This window comes from Danio rerio, chromosome 20 (genome assembly GCF_049306965.1).
Source record: "Danio rerio strain Tuebingen ecotype United States chromosome 20, GRCz12tu, whole genome shotgun sequence".
NCBI classification, from domain to species: domain Eukaryota; kingdom Metazoa; phylum Chordata; class Actinopteri; order Cypriniformes; family Danionidae; genus Danio; species Danio rerio.
Window position 1 is genome coordinate 20908647 of NC_133195.1, and position 19359 is coordinate 20928005.

At 35.0% G+C, this 19359-nt stretch overlaps 1 protein-coding gene across 5 annotated transcripts in view; it reads right to left on the reverse strand.

The window, feature by feature from the left end:
* cdc42bpb (CDC42 binding protein kinase beta (DMPK-like)) overlaps positions 1-19359 on the reverse strand; it is a 145238-nt gene that overhangs the window by 67791 nt on the left and 58088 nt on the right. For all 5 annotated transcript variants that reach the window (XR_012395639.1, XM_021468493.3, XM_073932959.1 and 2 more), the window contains 4 exon segments: positions 16688-16783; positions 14971-15119; positions 7791-7884; positions 1867-2067 (listed from right to left, as the gene is read on the reverse strand). Coding sequence is in view for 4 of the 5 variants with exons in the window: in XM_021468493.3 (XP_021324168.2) it covers positions 1867-2067; positions 7791-7884; positions 14971-15119; positions 16688-16783 (540 nt within the window). In the remaining variant the exon portion in view is untranslated.

Sequence of the window (19359 nt, forward strand, 5' to 3'; positions counted from 1 at the left end):
TTCTGGTGAAATTATAACCATATCGCTATATACAGTATATACAGTTGAAGTCAGAATTATTAGCCCCCTTCGATTTTTTTTCTTCTTTTTTAAATATTTTCCAAATTATGTTTAACAGAGCAAGGACATTTTCACAGTATGTCTGATAATATTTTTTCTTCTTGAGAAAGTTTTATTTGTTTTATTTTGGCTAGAATAAAAGCAGTTTTGAACTTTTTATGAACCATTTTAGGGTCAAAATTATTAGCCCCTTTAAGCTACATTTTATCTCCATAATCTACAGAACGAACCACTGTTATGCAATAACTTGCCCAACTCCCCTAACCTGCCTAGTTAACCTAATTAACCTAGTTAAGCCTTTAAATGTCACTTTAAGCTGTATAGAAGTGTCTTAAAAAATATCTAGTCAAATATTATTAACTGTCATCATGGTAAAGATAAAATAAATCAGTTATTAGAAATGAGTTATTAAAACTATTATTTTTAGAAATGTGTTGAAAAAATCTTCTCTCCGTTAAAAACAAATTGGGGAAAAAATAAACAAGCGGTCTAATAATTTAGGGGGCTAATAATTCTGACTTCAACTCTATATTGCAGAAAAACAAAATATCGCAATGGCAGATTTTTCCAATATCGTGCAGCCCTTCAAAGATTTGAGCTCAGTGAAATGACTTCCCTAAAAGGGGGACTTTGATTCAACTTAATTTGAGGCAGAATTATTTTTTACAGAGTGGATACACGATGTATGCGAACAGCCAACCTATAACAGTAAAAATCAACTCTTTATTTTATTTTTAATTTGAACTAACCCTAATAAATAATCAACAGCCTCTATCAATGCACAACTTTAAATTCTTGTTTCAGTACTGTATAGTCAGGTGATGGCCTTTACATTTTGTTTTTCTAGTAGTAGATTTGTTTAATAGTATTTATTTGCAAAGCCCAGCACATCGGAATAGAGCTGTAAAACATTAGGTGAGCTAAATCAAATTTACTCCATAACAACTGCATAAACTTATCCACTAACCATTAAAAAAACATCCTGGTCCAGTTTAAAGATTTAAAACTCTTCCTCAGTCTCATCGTTCTTGTCCAAACATGGTTTCAACATGTAATTTCTGACATATAATATTATTATTTTTTTCTATAAACCACTTAAATGTGGTTGTGCCATTGGCCCATGAACATTTCCTGCTTGTTGTCAAACTATTTTATATCTGTAACAATTGTCAATTCAATCATAACTTGGTGTTAAATCAACTATTGTAACATTATTTATCAATATGTGGAACTTTGGACTCTCAGAAGCTATGGAAAATCAAAAATGTAAAACAGGAAACAGGTCAGAACCATTGTTATTGTTTACATCCCTCAAAATTTTCTATAAAAATAGCTCTGCCTTCTTCTGGAACAGCAGCTAATTTTGCATTTAAAGAGACATACACTCACTTACACCCAAAAAGGGGCAACTTTGACAAGCTTTAATATGTGATATGTGGGGCTTTTTAAGGTTGAAACTTCACAGAAACATTTTGAAGCCATCAGAATTGCATCTCTTGTAGAACCAAAGCACAGACAAATAGGAAAAAACAGTGGTGGTTTAGGGGCGGCCAGATGTCCTGATAAAAATTAGGGCAGTTCAGATTTTATGAGCCATGTTATATGTCCCAACAGAGTTCCAGGCGGGATGCTATTTGTCACGATAATTAGCCTAAGCTTTATTTTTATTGCCTATAAATAAATATTTTAATCGGATTCGCTGCAGTTCATGCTTTTCCTAAAATGAAAAATTTCTATTTCCCTAGACTCAAATATGGGTCAGTGGCGGGGAACGTTTAAACTGGGTGAAACCAAAAATATACGCACCTCATGGTTCATGATCTTTCCATAGGTCTCCACCAGGGATTCAGCGTAAAAGGGTGTTTCGCCGTACAGCATCTCATACATGCAAACGCCCAGCGACCACCAGTCACACTCCGGCCCGTATTTCCCCATGCCGTCCTCCATGGCCTGCAGGATCTCTGGAGAGATGTAGTCTGGTGTGCCCACAGCCACTGAAGATTGGACCTGCACAGAGGATAAGTGACGTCGCAAATGAGACGGGACAAGTTTGCATCTGTGTATGCAGGGTGAAATGACGAGGTAATACTCACTTATAATAACATTTTTTTTTTTATTATCATCAATATCTTAAGAATTTTTTTTACAAAACCACTAATGTCAAATCTTCACAAGGTTAGATTACTTTTTAGATAGTACCATTGTAGGGTTGCCATGATACCATTAATTTATGTTACTATACTATACCAGCTGAAGTATTGTGATACCAAGTAGTATTGCGATTAGAGCTGCACAATTAATCGTAAAAAGATCGCGATCTCAATTCGGTCCCCTAGACGATCTTAATCCAGCATTTCTACGATTCTGTCAATCATATTTTCAAGTACAGGAGAGAAGAAAAGGCGGCTGCACGAGTCTTTTCATTGTTTCACATATGTTGCTCAGTGACATTGACACCTCCAAATGATGTTGAATGAGTCACATACTGTATTTATAAGGTATAATTCAACTAAAATTGTCATTTTTGTCTTCATATAATGATGTTTTCACAGCCGGGAAATCACACGTGACGCGAGTTGCTGACCGTGAGCTGTTATAACAGAGAGGGAGCGCACGCGCGCGCGCTCTACTTAATGATAGACGCGCGTGCATGTACTTGAACCTGCATATGTTGCGAGTAACAGGTAATACAGTTGTAAATAATATTCAGTTTGTGGCACAGAGTGATCGTTTGGAAGCCGCGCACGAAGTATGAACAAGCACTAACAGTCAAAATGACACTGAAAGTGTGCACTTCATTTAAATGATCATATCGCATTTTAGAGTTATGATTACGACAAGCATTTGATATGTGTTTTCTTTCATAGTGAACACACAGCTGTGTATGAAAATAAATGTTTAAAATGTCAGTATAACTACTCAAGCCTATATAATGTTGAATATAATCTGATAAAGGCAAATGTCTGATTTTATCAGTGAATAAATATGTCTAATATGACAGATTGCAAGCATATATCTTAAACATAATTCAACATCAGAATTATTATAAATATAATAGGATTATTTATAGAAACCAGTAGACCTACACATAATATTATTATCGATGTTGTGCCATATGTTTGTTTTTATCATTCCTTTATTTTACATCTACAGAATCGTGAGAAAATTGTGATCTTTGTTCTAAGCAAAAAAAAAAAATTGCGATTCACATTTTAGCCAGAATTGTGCAGCTCTAATTGCGATACTATAATTCTTAACTCAAATCCATAAAATAAAGTGACCAGAAAAACTATATTTTTATATGTTACAATCGGCCTACTTGAATTGAATCAATAATAATATTGAAAAAAGTATTTGCACGTCACGTCCTCTAAATGTATTTGTTCTTTTAGTTTATTTTGTAGATAACGGACCAACAAAAAATACATTTAAATAAAGACACAAACTATACCAAATGAACGAAATTCAAAACAAAAAGAGCACTTTTCCAACCAAATTAGGCTTAAGGAAGTGGTCAAATATTGTTTATTTTTCAGTCTTATCACGTAAGTAATTCAAAATGTAAATTTGTAAGTCGGGCGTAAAACGCACTAGTGTAAACCGGGCCTTAAAGGGCTCCACAGACTCTTCAAATAAAATGGTACATGCAACATTATGTATTGTAGATAGACTGTTAATGACGATACTACCATTTACAAACTACAGTTGCACCGGCAGTATTTTGGAGCCATAGTATCACAATACTGCCATAGTATTGTTAAGCCGTGCAACCCTATAACATTGCGCTTGACATCCCAAAAAAATGACTGATTATTGTAAGTAACAGTTATAATACACAATTATTTCAACTGTATAAAAGTCTAAATTAGGTGTAACCAGAGATAATTACAAGATACAAAGGGAATTAATATGAAGACTTGATCGAAGGTTTTTTGGGTCATTTACTTTAATATTAATCTCAATTATCCCATGTGCAACTTCTTCAATTTTCTTAAAAGGTGCAAATGAAAGCATTTATTGATCAATTTGATCAAAAGCAGACATTTATACTGCCGCAAAAGATTTTCATTTCAAATAAACAACTTACTGTCACCAAACTTTTGACAGGTAACATGTTTTAAATGAGTGACGACAGCTTTAGACATGTTAACCAGGATTGCACAAGAGCGCTGCTAAAAAGAAGACATCTTGCTCAATCCACTCATAAAACAAGCCCTCAAAACATGTCTTGACCTCCGGTTATTTTTGTAGAATGTTTAATTGCAGAAGACTGTCTTGTGCAGATAACACTGAAAGACATTGAGTCAGGCATAAACATATCTTCAAGCAATATTACAGACACCAAGAAAACAAATGTGGGTTTTGTGGCTTTTGCTCTATGTTAAAAACATCTCTATGCTTGTTGACAAAATTCACTTTTAGACAGCAAGTCTATTAAAAAGTATGCTTGCTCTAGCTCTTTCCGGTAAAATGGGGCAAAATACTAAATGACTCATAATCTGTTATAATACCAAATCCTTTCAAAAATAAGTTCCTAATCTAAAGACAATAATCTCTTTGGACTGCACGTTTTAAGAAATTTATATAATAGATAATTAGTTTAGTTTTTAAGCCAAGTTTATATGTATTGCTGAACAATGAGCAAAACTAAACAAAACTGTGCTATGGTATAAATTGTAATAAAATAAAATAGAATAATTTAGTTTATTCATTTATTTATTTATTTGTTTGTTTATTTACCAATATTAATGTTGGGTTTCTAATTGTACAATTACCCAGTAGTTGTATAAGTAATACACTTTAGATTAATTTGGATACTTTATTCTTATAATCCTCATCATGTTGTTATTACATTTCTACGCAATCTAATTTTTACAAAAAAATTAATAAATATTACAATTGAAATGTTACTTTTTTATCATATATTTTAAGACAATAAAATAATAATAATAATAATAATAGTATTAATAATAATAATAATAGTAATAATAATAATGATAATAATAAACAAACTATAGCTTATTTATTTTTCATATTTGCAAAAGTTTAATGATCCAAAACACATTTTAACATTTGTTTTGACAAACAGTGTATATGCAGTGTATAATCTTAAATTTTAATAGATTTGGGAGAATTTAAACTTAATTTGCAATCCCAAAACCAAGAGCTGCTAGCTTTCACAAACGCATTGCAGTGATTCACTATAAATCGGACAAATACAAATACCTGAAGTTCAGTCACAAAGGGATAGTTCACCCAAAAATTTTAATTGCAATTAAAATCAGTAGCTACGTTTCCATCCACATTTTTTATATGCCCACTAAAAAATATCACTAATAATAATTTTTTTTAAAAATCGATTGATTGAAACGCCAAGATGTGCATAAATTTTGAAAATGTGCATAAAAACATATGCTCATTACTAGGGGTGTAACGATACACTCAGCTCACAATATGATGTGTATCACGATATAATGTTCACGATTCGATATGTATCATGATATTTGGAATAAAAATTGAAAATTAAACTGAAATGCAAATTTTACCAAGTAAACTATTTTTTATGTATTTCTTTTGTTTCAACTTGTTAAACTGAACCTACTTTAAGAAAATAAATTCAACAGGCCTGTCCCTGGAAAATAAAACAATTAAAAAACTTCTTAAAATATTATTGAACATTACTAGCCATTATTGAACTTATTAGCCACATTTCCAGGTATTTAATTCATATTTAATTAAATTCATTTAGAAATATCTCTAATTACAATTGTGACTAGTCAAAACTCATTTAGAGATATCTGCAAATATTTTTCAATGGAAGTCAATGGAGGAATATGACTAGTCATAATATTTTTGCAGATATCTCCAATCTGATTTCGTACTAGTACAATTGTAAATGCAGATATCTGTAATTGTCATTCTGACTAGTCGAATTATAATTATGACTAGTCAAAATATAATTAGAGATATCTCAAAATATGTTTATGGATAGTCACAACAAAGGTTTAAATGCTAAAACGGCTTGCCATGCGCGCGTCTATCAAAGTCCGCCCTCTGTAGTAACAGCTCACGGTCAGCTCACGTCATGTGTGATTTTGCGGCGGGAACATTATTTGAAGACAGAATGATATTTTAGGGTGAATTGTACCTTATAAATACAGTGTGTGACTCTTTCAACACCATTAGGAGGTATCCATGTCGCTGTGCAAAGTATGTAAATCACTGTGAAGACTTTAAAACTTAGGATGTTTGACCCAGTATGCGTGTCAAAAAGCGGACGAGTCTAAAGCAATGACTGTACAACCGAAATGTTGCCAGACGTCTGATTTTGAAGGATGGGCCATCCTTTATTTCAGCTCCACTCATCTTGGTCTGCTAACATTACTGCTGCTGCAATCTGAACTCACATGCGACAGCAGGTGGAACGTAGCTCACGTGCAAACAGTGACTAATAAGAGAAACTAATAAGAGAAAACGGACGTCATATCGTAATTAAATCGTCAAAACGCCACGATGCATATTGAGACATTTTTGCATCGCAATAAATCGTACAACGATAAATCGTTACACCCCTACTCATTACTGAGTAAGATAAACTTCGATAAGAAAAGATGTGCATAAACTACGATGGAAAAACTTTTATCAAACAAATTCCAGTATGTGCATTAAAAAAGCTCATGTGATTTTGTTATAAGAGATCATGTGATGAAAAAAATGTGTGCAAATGGATAAATTAGCAGACTGAGCACCCTGTAAAATGACTGAAATGTTGTTTAGGTCATTCTAAAATACTTTAACCATATCAGTATTAGAGTTATTATATTATTATTTACCTTCAGAATCAAGAGTGTCTGTGCTCCGCGTCTCACGCCTTCAAACGCAACCACGCGTGTCAGGATTGCCTTCTGAGGTGCAATTCATTTATTAGATGAGGAAATGATTCATGCTGCTTGTCCTAGCACAGCAAATTACATTTTTACTGTTGATATTTGGAGCCAGTTAATCTGGAAGTGACGCTTTTGTTCGATTTGACTCGGATAGAAATGCTGCTTTACTCACACATTTTTGGATGGAAACATAGCTAATGACTTCCATATGATTTGTTTTTCCTACTATGATATTCAATGCTTACAGCATTCTTCAAAATATCAACTTTTGTGTTCAACAGAAGAAATAAACTCATAAAGGTTTGGAATCATTTAAGGGAGAGTAAATGGTGAGTACATTTTCACTTTTGGGTGAACTAGCCCTTTTAAATCTCAGTCAATTGTGCATCATTACAACCTCTACTCATCTTCATCCAATTAAAAGAGTAACATCCCCAAACAATAAGGGATCTCCTCACATGTAAAACAAGCCGGTAAAACAAAAAAAATTAATAGATAAATAACGCCTCATCTGCATGCTGCTGGCACACACCAACACACACACAACATTAGATAAAAGCTGTTTTGGCCTTGGTATCAGCGCTCTATGGTGACTCATCAGATTGTGAGTACAGGAGTGGCAGCAACGGCCCTTTCTAATTAGCCTCTCTTTCTAGGGCAGCAGTGGCTCCATTAATGTCAGAAGCAAAGAGAAAGAGAGAAACAGAGAGAGGAAGAGAGAAAAAAAGGGCAGGGGCAGTGATTTTATCCAACAGATGGAGACCACCCTGAGAGGATGACAAACAGGCTCTGGTTTTGGACTCACACCCTAGTTTTTATTTTTTTAAGTTGAGCCACACTCACCGTGCCGTCTTGCATCATCTTCAGACAGGAGCCGAAGTCAGCGAGTCGGATGTGGCCGTTCATGTCCAGCAGCACGTTGTCTGGTTTTATATCCCTGTGGGAGCAAGAAACAACTTTAAGCATAAAGTAATTTAAGTAGCCTTTAAAAATAAAACAATTATAAAAAAGGTTTCTTAAAAACATTAACTTTAAACACCTAAAATTCACATTAATTTATTTTCGCTGCAATCATTTCAAACTAGTATGAGTTACCTTCTTTCGAGTTCAACAGAAGAAACAGCATGATAAAAACCGACAGCCATTGAATTTTTTTCCTAATAATGATGCCAGTGGCTATCGAATCCAACATTTTTCAAAATATCTTCTTTTTGTCCAACATAAAAAACCAATAAATGTTTGAAACAACCAGTGAATGTATAAATGATGACAGGATGTTTATTTTGCTAAGCTGAACTATCCCTTTAAGAGCTTTTTACATTAGAAATGAACCAATCATGAACAAAAATTGGTTGCCAGCATAGAAAATTCACACGATAAAATCTGGTAAAAAATTTTTTAATTCTAATAAATAATAATCAAATTATTGAAATAAAAAGAAAAGCATTGGCCTAAATGATGCAAAAAGTACTAACATGATGAGCTGATGAGAAAATCGACAATTTGGGTTTGTAAATGTCTCTTGGATTTCAGTGGTTTCATGCTCCCGGTAGTTACACAAACACAATGGGTCAGCGCAAACGTTTATCAACATAACGTTACATTTTTTGGGTCACAAGCCACCAGTTGAGTACCCGCGCTATAAAGACGGCTCTGAAAAAAAAAAAAAAAAAAGGAAAAACCAACACTCCAGTAGACCTACACACCATTCATCCCGCAGCTGACTGGGAGATGTTATTACTCCAGTGGGCAACAGTTTTGCCATGCTCAGCCATGCCCTGCTCTCCATGTAAACAGGCTGCCTTTGTTCACACACACACACACACACACTCTCACACACACTCACACACTCTCTCCACCACTAGGCCACACACACAGTGCCCTCTGATTCGCAGCACTGGCACCATGGCGAGCACAGCGGGTACAGAGTAAACATGGTGTCAAAACTCATCGCACACACAATCCACACCATTCACAACCTCACTGGCTGTCAGTGGAAGCACGAAGGGGTCGTTCAGTCGCCACATGTGCGTTTACGAGCATAATCGTGACTTTAGTCAGCTGCTTCGGCCTGACAGGCTGGAGACTTTACAGTAGGTGTGAATGAAGGGTTAAAGAGGCTGTGATGATTGGTTGAGGGAGCAAAAGGGTGCTTCATCCCAAAATAAAATATAGCATCTCTGATTCGCCCTTATGTTATCATACAAACATAAGGCTTTTGTAAATTAGTGGAAAACACAAAGAGAAATGTTTTGAAGAATGTCCTGCTTTTTCCATACTGTGCTGGTGGACAGGACACAAAAAAGCTCATCAGAAGCATTAGTTTTCTGTTGTAAGTTTTGCATGGTAACTTTTCTCTGTTAATGCAACAGTCCATTGTAAGTAAATAAAAAAAAAGTGTGAACATACTTCTAAGGTTGCAAGAATCAGCAAAAAAAATAATGGAGATGAGTGGCCAAATTGCTGTGGCTGATAAATTTATAAATATCAGCATTGGTTGATAAATCCTATTATTCAACTGATGTTTTTTTTTTAAGAATCAATATGAAACCATCACATCTATAAATCTGAGATATCGCTTTCACAATCGGTTTCAAGCATTAAATATCACATAATAGTTGACTACCAGGCATAGGACGATAACCGGCTTCAAGGTTTACCACAGTTTGAAACAATCAACAAAATTTCTGTTATAGCGTTCCTAAGTTATGAATGAGTTTGTTTGTTTTTAATTATTTTTCAGAGCAACAGTATCTCCAGCAGAAAAGGACCCTCCACATTAAAATGTACTAGTCAGCCCATGATTCAGAAAACAAATGGCTTATACACCAACATTCAAGCATACTATAGGCCTGAACAGTGCAGTGGCTTTCTTTATACGAGCAATTCCACGCGAATGTCAACCTTGCCACGAAAAAAAAAAAAGATTTTAAGCAAAATTTCGAAACTGTTTCTTTTTTTTTGGTTAAGCAAGTATTTTACAGTGCTTGAAAAAATACTCAAAAATATCTCTGGTAATATTTTCAAACTATTACACTTGATCTACCAAAATGACACAAGTGCCAATTTCACATCTGTCTCATCCATAAAGGAGATCTCACATACATAAAGGAAATTCTTCCTCATAACTGCAAAAAAAAAAAAAAAAAAAAATCTAATAAAATAAAGTCAATCATTTTTGTTTAAAGGTTCAGGACACCCTGGAGAACTTTTTTTTATATATTAACAGATTTGTGTGTGTTGAGCATCAGTTAAGACAATGTTAGCACCTGTCAGCTTTAATTGTGGGGAAAACTGGATAATTTTGAGCTTTTTTTCAGCTAATTTCAGCTTCCTTGTTTAAAATGATTTTTGGGGCGGGATCAAAATCGGTGACGTAGCGCAGTACTACAAGTGCAATGATGACGCGTCAGTTTATTCATAGCGGAGTTTTCTTATCCTATGAGAAGAGCCGGCTGCTTAATTATTCATAAGACCTGCCAGACCTGCCAGTGTCAAGCCTGAGCTGTGAGACACGGACGGACCCACGACACACAGTACTTAGCCGTTCATGAAGGCTCATATGCGTTTCTTTCCATGATCCATGGGGTTTGTTGCATGTTTTTTCCCCGCGATCCTGTCAGGGCCGATCATACAGCAAAGCTGTGTGTGTGCTGCTAGCATTTTTTGTCGGGAGAGCAGCATGAGAATTAGAGAATAGCGGACGCTGTCTTTTATCAGGAGTTCGTTCACATTCAGACACATCGCCGTGCTGCTGTGTTTGCCTAAATCCTCCAGATTACCAGCAGGACTAATGGTTAAAACAGACAGGTCAGGAGACCTGCTGCACTGAGTCTGCTGGATACGGGGATTGAGGGAGAAGTCCTCATTTATAGGGTTTACATGAACACACTTATCTTTATAATGATATAAATTGTGGTTATGTGTATATGAAATTACGAATAACAAATGTAGCAGGGCATTAAATTACTGTTCATTTCTTTGCATTTTAACTTTGTAAACTATAAACTCATGCGTCTCCTCACGGTTTGTCTCATTTTGTGAGCTAGCTTTGTTTGCTCACGTTCTCCCCTGCTAGCTACGCCCACTCCTGCCCGATGCTCGCGGAGCTCCACGCCCATTAATCGTGCATCTTTTGAAAAAATTCTGAAGTAGACTTTAACCGAAATTGGGGGGTGTCATGGCCCTTTAATAGAGAGCCGACTCTTATCCTTTAATTAGCAATATTTATTTTGGGTTGTGCAGTTTAATTTACAGAATTTCAACAAAGTATATTGTAGACTGTAAACTCGCAAACTTTTTTGGTCACATCCTTAACGCTTGTTTACTTTCCTCTTTTAAAGTATAAAAAATGCTTACAGTTTACAGATATTTTTCTGATCCTATAACTCTGTGGTAAGTTGTTCTGGAAAATATAAACAGATGATTCAATATAATGTTAATATATACTTTCTGTGAATTTATGTTTTGAGATTTTACTGCAAATGTCACATCCATAATGCTGGAATTGCTCTTATGCGAAAAAAAAGTTGTAAAGAAATTTGCGTTTTTAAAACTGATTAAGACAGCAGACCTCAACCAAAATATATTGTGTTCAATGGGGGAAAAAATTGTTGTTTTATAGCCAAACATTTCAAAAGAACTTATTTTAGAGCAGTAATCACAATACCGTTATACTGTGAAACCTTGATATTTTCATCCAAGGTTTTCATTGCATCAGAATCTTATTCCGGCCCATGCCTATCGACTACTCCATGAGATTTCTCATAAAAACTGCAATTCCAATTTAAAATGGTGAAAAAAACATATTTTTTTGTTAAAGTTTGTAAAAATGTTGTGGTTATACATCAATATGACAAGAAAATAATGCTTATAACCAGGGCTTGATATTACCTTTTTTAATCACCAGCCACTGTGGCTAGTAGATTTCCAAAATTACTAGCCACTTGCCATTTTCAGTTGCCACAATTTTGTTGTTTGGAAATTATATTTTATATGAAAAAATATGAATGTGATATGCTAAAATGACTTGGTTTAGATGTTGTGTTGTCCACATGCCTAATCATTCATTTCACTTTTTGTGTGTGTTGTGTATGAGCTTTCTCACTGTGCATGAGCAAATGGGTTGTCACATTGCAATTAGTTTTTATTTCACATTACTTTTTTAGGGCTCAAAATTAAGGATTTACCAAATTTATCTCTGACCACATCAAAAAGAAATAATTATTTCTCAGCCACACATTTTAAATGTCAAAATAAGCAAAATATAGCTGCAGACATGTTTTTTTTAAATCAACATAACTTTTGTTTTTTATTTTTTAATTGACATTTAAAAAGATCTACTGTCATGTATCTAAAATATGCACAGTCATCTGTCCTGGCTAAAGGTGCCAGATCAGCAGTAACTACACATAAATGGGGAGTTAATCTCATATTAAAGCAATGTTATCGTAAAGGATGATAATTTAACCATATTATCAAAAATAACTGTAAGCAAATCAAAGCAGGTAAAAACATACCGTGTGTGATAATGAAAGGATGACCACACGCACAGTTAATGTTATATATATATATATATATATATATATATATATATATATATATATATATATATATATATATATAGTTTTTTTTTAATCTTGAGCTCTTGAAAACAGCAGGACTGTGGGTACACGAGCAAAGATTTTTGTCTAGTCTATTTCAAAGAGAAACGATCACACCAGGGGTCCGTTCTTCGTACGTGGATTACTCAATTCGTTGGATTTGGATATTGACGATTTGACATGATCCAGGATCATTTAGTTCTTCGAGTTCTTCATAGCAACAGTTCTGGTAGCTCAAACCTGCATAGGTGCAGGTTAATTTCAAACAAACAGGATTAGATCTGGTCAGTTCAAGCAAAGATTATACTGAAAGTATGTACTAAATGCTGATCATTTCTTACAGTTATATAAAACTTATACAATCTGCACTCCGAAATAAAAGTGAAAAGCCTGCCACCTGGTGGTTTAAAGAGAAATTTTATTGATATGAACTTTTTAAATGCAAACACGTACACATATTTTCGCCTTTTTTTTTTAAGAATAATAATGTATGCAGTCAAGCACGTGTTTTAAACACTAATATGCCGATGGTTGATACCTTTACCAATATCAAAATGATTTTTGATGCAAAATCATTTTATACAGTTATTCCTTTACAATACAATTCCAATTAAAATACCTTGAGTAGACCCAGGCTACTATAGTAAAGAAAATCTTCTCTAAATGTAGAACTAAATACATTGATATGCATTGAAATACATGATGAATACTCTTGACACATGAAAGTGTAAAACCTGCAGCCCACAACAAACATGGAAAGTTATTGCGTGTCATATTTAACAAACCGTTTACTGCTAATTTGAAGTAATTTCACTCACATGGATAATTGAATATTAATTAGATGATGTCATTACGCTGCTGTGCCGTCAGCCAATCATTGCATTACTGATCATGATTTTGAGGACCGATAGATTTGTCCTTCACAGCACATGCAGCGATCTCAGATCAGTTTATTCAGACATTTTATTCTGATTCACAATCTTGTTTGAAGAACCAAATTAGCCAGATATCAGTTATCAAGATGAACAGATCCAGGATCTGCCAAATCATCTAAGATCATTTAAGTGAGGTACGAAGAACGGACTGCAGTTGTGTTACCTCTACACACAGTTGTTTCGCGCAAGTAAACAGGAGCGTGCATGCTTTTAAACAGTCGTGTACATCACATCACCTGTTCCTGTGAGTGATCATGCTCTCGTAAGTTATTCACCCGCTTTTGCATGCGCAAACAGTTATTTTTGTCAGCCGTGCTGCTTCTCAAAGATCACATTAGCATGCATATTGGTCCATTCTTATTGTCGAACCGTGCTTTAAGAAAACTACAATGTAAAAATTATTTCCAACCAGCCTAAGTGGCTAGTGGGAGCGGCTGTCTTACCCACCAGAGCTGAAATCTACCCGCATTTGGCAGGTTGGCGAGTGTTAATGTAAAGCCCTGCTTATAACTACAAATAATGTAAATTACTTAAATGTTTACAAACAACGTATAATAATCCTAACATAAAGTATAAAAATTATAAAATAAAATAAAAATTTTATGCTGAAAGAGCAAAGGCCCATCATGAAAGAGACCAAATGTTGCTCATAATCCTCATGTTTACTCAGAAACACCCAGGCCAAACAAGTCCTCACAGCCTTTGTTTTTGATCATTTAACATTCCATTTCACAAATTAGTTTTATCGAGTGCAGCAGAACATTCTTTAATCTATTTTTGTGACTTCTCATTTAGCTAACATGAGGACAAGTAGACACTCATTTTCTTTGGGGAACTACCACTGCAACAATGCTGCTACTGTATCAAAGGTGAAGCCCCTCATAAGCCTCCACAGAAGGAAGGAAGAGGGGACTCAGCTGGACCGGAAGGCAGCCCAGGACAGAGAAGCCAGGAAGAGGCCCCAAAACCTGAACACTACAGCCATCTGCGGTCATTTCATTAAATATTTCATGTGGGAGTGGACAGGAGATCCCACCAGTGTGCCCATCACTCAAACCATGCTAATGACCACTCTGACTTGCTTGTGATTACATTCAAACATATAGACATAATTTGTTATGGGATGTGGGATATGGGATGTTTTGTCTGGAACTAGTCTAGCATTAAAAACATGGCCATATGCATAAAATGTGGCCTTATTCTGACTAAAAACAGACAGAAATAGGCAAGAGGCTATTTGTTATTTAAAGGGGACCTATTACGCCCCTATTTACAAGAGGTAAATTAAGTTTCTGATGTCCCTATTAAAATACCACAAAGATCATATTTTATCTCTTTCAGGTTTAGATGGAAATTGTGCCACTTTGTGAATAGGTGTATATGCACGTGTTTTATGTATACGTCGATAAGCAAAGTTTGATTTAAATTCTATGTGGCACTTCATACTACTCCCATTCATACACACAAACACAGTATTCGTGTCACCTGTGTACGTAGCGCTGCTGATGGATGGAGTGGATGGCGAGAACCATCTCCGCCACGTAGAACTTGGCCATGTCCTCCGGCAGCCGGTCTTCAAATTTACTAAGCAGCGTCAGCAGGTCACCGCCAACGTAATAATCCATCACCAAGTACTGCAGGAGGAGACATTATCATCTCTTATCACACAACACCATTCAATTACACAAACACCGACTCAGCACTTCATAATATCAAACGCAAGACATCAAAGAGCAGTGTGATTGCAATATATTTATCATTAAACCACACAGGACGCATTGTGCCGTGACCTCCTGAATTACTGTGTTAGAGGCTGTGCTATCAGAAGCTGCGAAATAAAAAAAAATTGCTCTGATAAACCTGACATTTTCATCATGGTAAACTTATCCATTTCCCTGATAATAATGTACACGTGCTCAATAATTTATTAAACTTAAGGTTATATGATAATAATTGACATTTAATTTATGAATGTAGTTTGTTATGTAATGTAATATGCATTTATATAGCACATGTATTGTGTATGGCAATACACCTAAAGCGCTTCATAATCATGAGGGGGTCTCTTCACACCACCACCAGTGTGCAGCATCCACTTGAATGATGTGACGGCTGCCACAGGACAACAGCACCAGTGCGCACTACATCCACACACCAGCTATTGGTGGAGCGGAGAGTCAGTGTGGAGCCAATTCGGTGAAATGTAGTTTTGGCGAATGATCTCGATTGTTGCTTCTTATTAAACAATTGTCTGTCAATAATAATATTACTATTAAAATAACAGCCTAAAAATAAACACTTATTATATTATTATTATAAAACTTATAATATTACAGGCTAGCTTATCTTATATACAAATATAAGTGGTAGAGATCATTAACTAAAACACCTAAAAACTATTTCAGTTAATTAAAATAACGCTTTAATAAAACAGGATATGAAAAACTTGCCTTGCCAATTCACTGAAATAAAAATGTAAACTTTGCAAAACAAATATAATTTTAAAATAGAAACATAATAAAAATAAAGCATATCACAGGGCTCGAAATTGCTACCGTTTTGGTCGCATATGCGCCCGAAATTTTATCCATGCGACCTCAAAATATATTTGGGAGCATTTGTGTGAATGTTCATCGCATACACAGATTTAGGAGACATTTATGCAGCATGCATATTTGCATCTCGAAGCGTCAAACAGCGCTTAGGAATGATTAAAAACAGTTGTCATGTCAACTTGCTGCAGTTAACAATTCCCGTAATGCTTGCCCCGCCTTCAAGCTCTTCTGATTGGCCCACTGCACGCAAATCGATTGGTTGATATCAGCGGTCAATCTCTCAGTGAATGTCTTACTTCAGATGACAGGGAGCTACAGCCATGAAAATGTGAGGTCGGATACAAGAGAATGAGTTAACACTGACAGATTTTGTTTTAGAAACCACCTAAAGTTACAAGTGCATGCAGATTTTTGGTTGTTTGTTAGTTTTGATTTTAAATGCAATAAATCTTGGTTGGTGCGCATACATTTTTAAAGTTAGGAACACCTGTGCTACCAAGCAAAAAGGGTAATTTCGAGCCCTGTATCATTAAACATTCAAAATAAATTAAAAAGAACTTATTCCTAACAAAAAAATAATAATGTTTTTATATGTTATGTTCAGTTAAATTCCATGCAAATAAGTGTGTGTAGGGACAGATGCACACCAGATAGTTGTCATCCTGAAAAGCATAATGAAGGGTAGTGATCCACTGGCAGTCTCCATTCACCAGGACGTTCCTCTCTTCCCGAAAGCATGCCGTCTGCAGAGACAAATGAGGTTAAAACCATTTTTTTCCAACAGCACTTGAAATATTACATTATATAAATTATGAATACATTATGAACTTTTTAGGCTACTACAACATCGACGACTGGAATTTTTTTTTAGAGAGTAACAACATCTTGGTTATCCATCATCTGTGATTTTTAACTCAGCTCAACTTAATTCCTAAATAACTTTCAGACAACCACAATGGTTACGAAAGTACTGTACATAAAACACAAAATACATAAAACAGCTCAAATACATACTCACAACACATGATTAAAAGCTAAAGAAAATAAGTGTGTTTTCAGTGAAAAAAAGGCAATTGTTGTCCACATTATCATTTTCAATTGTTTCCCAAAAGTTGGTCATCCACATTGAAAAGACTATAAATGCTTTCATGTCGGTGCCAATAGCCTAGTGTTAAAGTGCACCAACATATAGCACTGAGGTGCTCACGGCAACCAGAGTTTGATTCACAGCTCGTCGCCCTTTGTCGATATTTCCTCTCTGTCTGCTTCTCATGTATTACAGTTTCAACTACACTGTCCAAACCGATTGTTAAGTGTGACGCAACGCAAAGCATTTATTTGTGATGCAGCAAGTCCAGAGACTGCTGTGTACACTCTGATTTTATATAAAATTCACTTTATTGTGTGATAGGACTAAAAAGTGGTCATAAACAAATAATTTCTCAATTTAAATGTGTAGCGGCTTGGACCCGGAAACAGCATTTCATATATCATGACTTGTATATCATGGTGAATATAATAAAGGTTAAAAAAACATTCATACTGTACTGCACATGCATTAAGATCTAAGACGGTTTGATCAGCATCACTTCTGCTTGCTGTTTATTTACTTTACAGATCTTTGAATGGTTCCAGCAATATGTTGAGCTCTGACATTTTTAAATGAAATGACCGGGAGTTGGAGTTGTTGCTGCGAGTAGCATAGGAGTATAAAGTTGCAAATTCAAGTGAGAATTTATACTGGGAGACGTGCCAAAACAGAAGCTCAGAGTAAACTATCTGTGTACTTTGAATAAATCCAATCTGGAGCTTATACAGACTGCAGCTACGTTTACACAACAATCATGTAGGTAAAAATATAAAGGTTCATTCCTTTTTAAATTCTTTGCATTTTTAAAAGTTTTACGTTACACATGCGCTGTTTTATGTATGCCAGGTCAATAGTTGGTGAGGTTACCTTTTTACAAAAGGCTGGTGTGAATGTATAATTTGCTTTGTGTGCAAAATGCGTCCTCCGCTGTCAGTTATTATGTTAGGTAAATTCACTTAGCTGATGTGTGTTGGTTTGTATTTGCTTTTAATCAACACCTGCCTAAATGTGCATGAGGTCATTGGTTTCTCTAGTTTTCAGGTGCTTACACGGACAAAAAAAAAAAATCATCACAAAAATGCAGTTGTCATGTAAATGAACAACCAAAACAGAAGACGATGGCTGACAACAACATGTTAACGGCCCTTGACATTAATCTTCAATAATGCTGTCAAATTAAAATGCGTCCCAACCAACTGAAGTACAGAAAGCTTCCCACTCTTTTTAAGAAAGCATTTTGCAGAATTTGTTTTAGGTAATTCCTGATGAAAGTTTGTCACAAACAGTCAAATACATCAGTCACAGGCTTAGTACTGAGTCAGTAACTACCAATATGTTACCAAAGTCGGAATGTTAAATGAAGTGGAATAAAAAAAAAATTTGTGGAGAGGAAGTTATGTATGATAATACCATCTTGTTTATTTTATTTATTTATTTATTTTTTTGACCACTTCAGGTTTTAAATTATTAATCTACTGTTTTTCAATATTGATTTAAAGTGTCATGAAACTTTCGTTTCTACTCTATCTCAGAACTTTTTTAAAAAAAATGTTTTTTTGATGGGCGTGGAAAGCTGTGAGCAGAGGGACAAAAAAAGGGGCAAAAAAAAATTTGTGTCAGTGGGCTCACCAACTCATGATAAAAAATAAATAAATAAACAATAAAATAAACTAAAAAATGCAAAAAAAAAAATTACAAAATGTGAGGAGACGCATGATTTTATAGTTTACAAAGTTAAAAATGCAAAGAAATAAACAGTAAATAATTTAATGCTGTGACATCTACATTGGGTTATTCATAATTTCATAAAAGCACAATTTGTTTTGTCATTATAAAGATAATCTTTTTTAAACCCTATAAATGAGAATGGCTGAATCCCCAGGTCTGAAGGTAGACACAATGGATAGCAGTGCAGCATGTCTATTCCAACCAATATCCCTGTCATTAATCTGGAGGATTTTAAACATGTGCGAACACAGCAGCATGGATTTAGGTGATGTGTCTGAATGGTAACGAACCCAACTTATAAAAGACAACAATCCACCACTCCAATTCTTGTATAACTCAGACAAAAATGCTTGCTGCAAACCAACAGCTTTGCTATATTAGCCCTACAGCATCGCTGGGAAAACCATGCAGCAAACCCCGTGGATCATGGAAACAAACACATACGACCCTTCATGAAAAGCTAAATACTGCATGCCATGCACTGTTTCACAGCTTGGCAGG